At 40.0% G+C, this 2,450-nt stretch overlaps 1 protein-coding gene across 1 annotated transcript; it reads left to right on the top strand.

The window, feature by feature from the left end:
• The first annotated feature begins 821 nt into the window (after window positions 1–821).
• Window positions 822–1,763, top strand: LOC125136037 (olfactory receptor 4F3/4F16/4F29-like). The gene has a single exon (XM_047796632.1). It carries the CDS (start codon window positions 825–827, stop codon window positions 1,761–1,763), a length of 939 nt encoding a protein of 312 aa, XP_047652588.1. The 5' UTR covers window positions 822–824.
• The last annotated feature ends 687 nt before the right edge of the window (window positions 1,764–2,450 follow it).

The raw sequence follows: 2,450 nt of genomic DNA, 5'->3' as shown, positions 1-2,450 counted from the left end.
GCGGCATATGGAGGTTCCAAGGCTAGGGGTTGAATCGGAGCTGTAGCCATCGGCCTACGCCAGAGACACAGCAACACAGGATCCGAGCCGTGTCTGTGACCTATACCACAGCTCACAGAAATGCCAGATCTTTAACCCACTGAGCAAGGCCAGGGATCGAACCTGCCACCTCATGGTTCCTAGTTTGATTCGTTAACCACTGTGCCACAACAGGAACTCCTAATATGCCCCATTTTTATCCAATCCTCTGTTGAAGGACATTTAGGTTGCTTCCATGTCTTGGCTACTGTAAACAGTGCTTCTATGAACACTGGGGTGCAAATATCTTTTTGAATGATATTTTCTCTGGATAGATGCCCAGAAGTGGGATTAGTGGATCATATGCTTCTCTATTTTTAGGTTTTTAAGGAACCATCATACTGTTCTCCATAGCGGCTGCACCAAATTGCATTCCTACCAAAAATGTAGGAACGTTCTGTCTTCTCCACGCCCTCTCCAGCATTTGTTATTTGTGCAGTGTTTAGTTCTTGATTGTGGGTTCCAGTTTATTTTTGTTTCCCTCATTTACATTCATCTTTCCTTCCTGACTGCCTGTCCCGTGGACCTCAAGCTACAGCATAAGATGCTAGGACAACTGACCTGCAGAGGCTGCTGAATCAGCTTCTGCTAAATCAATAATGTCAAGACACTGTTCCAAATACCTTAGTATATTATCTCCTAGTGTTTCTGCTTCTCTAATAGAACCCTGAGTAATATGGCCAGTAATCCCAATTTCTTATTTCCTATTCTTTCAGGCAAATTTGGAGCCCAAAGTGACTGAGACCATGGGGGGAGGAAATCATTCGGTGGTGTCTGAGATTGTGTTGGTGGGACTCACCAGTTCTTTGGAGATGCAACTTGTCCTCTTTTTAGTTTTCTCTGTGTTCTATGTAACAGGTATTTTAGGAAACCTCCTCATCATGCTCACAGTAATCTCCGACTCCCATTTACACTTCCCCATGTACTTTCTGCTAGCCAACCTCTCCTTTATTGATATGTGGGTTTCCTCCATTTCAGCTCCCAAGATGATTTCTGATCTTTTCAAGGAGAGAAAAGTAATCTCTTTCCAAGGATGTATTGCTCAGATGTTCTTCGTTCATGTTATTGGAGGAACTGAGATGATTCTGCTCATTGCCATGGCACTTGACCGTTACCTTGCTATATCTAGGCCTCTCCATTACCTGATCATCATGAGCTTCAGAACTTGTATTTCACTCTTGATTGCTGCCTGGACCATTGGATTCATCCACTCGCTGATCCAAGTTTTATTTGTTGTAAACCTACCGTTCTGTGGCCCCAATAAAATGGATAGCTTTTACTGTGACCTTCCTCGATTTATTAGGCTTGCCTGCACAGATACTTACAGACTAGAGCTCATGGTCACTGCCAATAGTGGTTTTATCTCCCTGGGAACTTTTTTCATTTTGATTATCTCCTATATCTTCATCTTGGTCACTGTGTGGCAACGTTCTTCAAGTGGTTTGTCCAAGGCCCTCTCTACACTATCAGCTCACATCACAGTGGTGATTTTATTTTTTGGTCCATGTATTTTTGTGTATTCATGGCCTTTTCCCACAGTGCCAGTAGATAAATTCCTTGCTATTTTTGATGTAGTTATTACCCCATTTCTGAACCCTGCCATCTACACTTTTAGGAACAAAGAGATGAAAGTGGCAATGAGGAGAATATTCAGTCAGGTGCTGAGTTTCAGGAAGCTGTTTTAAGTCATTTTGATATCAAGTAAAATAAGCAACTCTAACATTCCCTGGTCATGCTAAACATGAATCTAATGAAACACAGCATCCTGGATGCTTTCTTTTTAGGCTAAGTACCAATATCTAGAATTTTCTTCATGCGTTTTCTGCCCATAACCAAGAAGAATATGGTGTTCTTCTTTCTTGTGCAATGTGATGTAATAAAAAGTATTAACATAGGACTATTTCTACATTTCCTGTCCCTCCTTGATTTACAAGAATCTGGACTGACCTCTTTTATTTATATTCCTACTCTGGTTCTGAGGAGAATCCTTACTTGTCAGATTGATTTTTGGGGTTTGTGCAGAATCGGAAAAACAGTGCTTTGGAAATATGACAAAATTTGTGACTATTCAAGATAGGTTTTTAAATTTTTTTTAGTGAGATGTGTGAACAGCTGCAATGTATGAAAAAAAACAGATAAAAGATAAAAAAAGAGTATTTTAAAGAGCTCTTGTTGGCTGTCTCTTTCTCTTCAATATATTCTGCCCTTCAGTGGACAAAAGCAAAGATATTTGAATTATTTTTGATTTAAAAAAATCACAATATCTTCTTGAAATTGGGGTATGGCTTTGTAAGCATTTCAGCTAATGCACATGATCAGTATGAATTAAGCCTTGTAACTACTACAGTTCTTTCAAAAGTTGTGTCCCCATA

Source organism: Phacochoerus africanus, chromosome 9 (genome assembly GCF_016906955.1).
Source record: "Phacochoerus africanus isolate WHEZ1 chromosome 9, ROS_Pafr_v1, whole genome shotgun sequence".
Taxonomy (NCBI): domain Eukaryota; kingdom Metazoa; phylum Chordata; class Mammalia; order Artiodactyla; family Suidae; genus Phacochoerus; species Phacochoerus africanus.
Note: the sequence above shows the minus strand (reverse complement) of the source record. Positions and strands in the feature narration are given on the sequence as shown.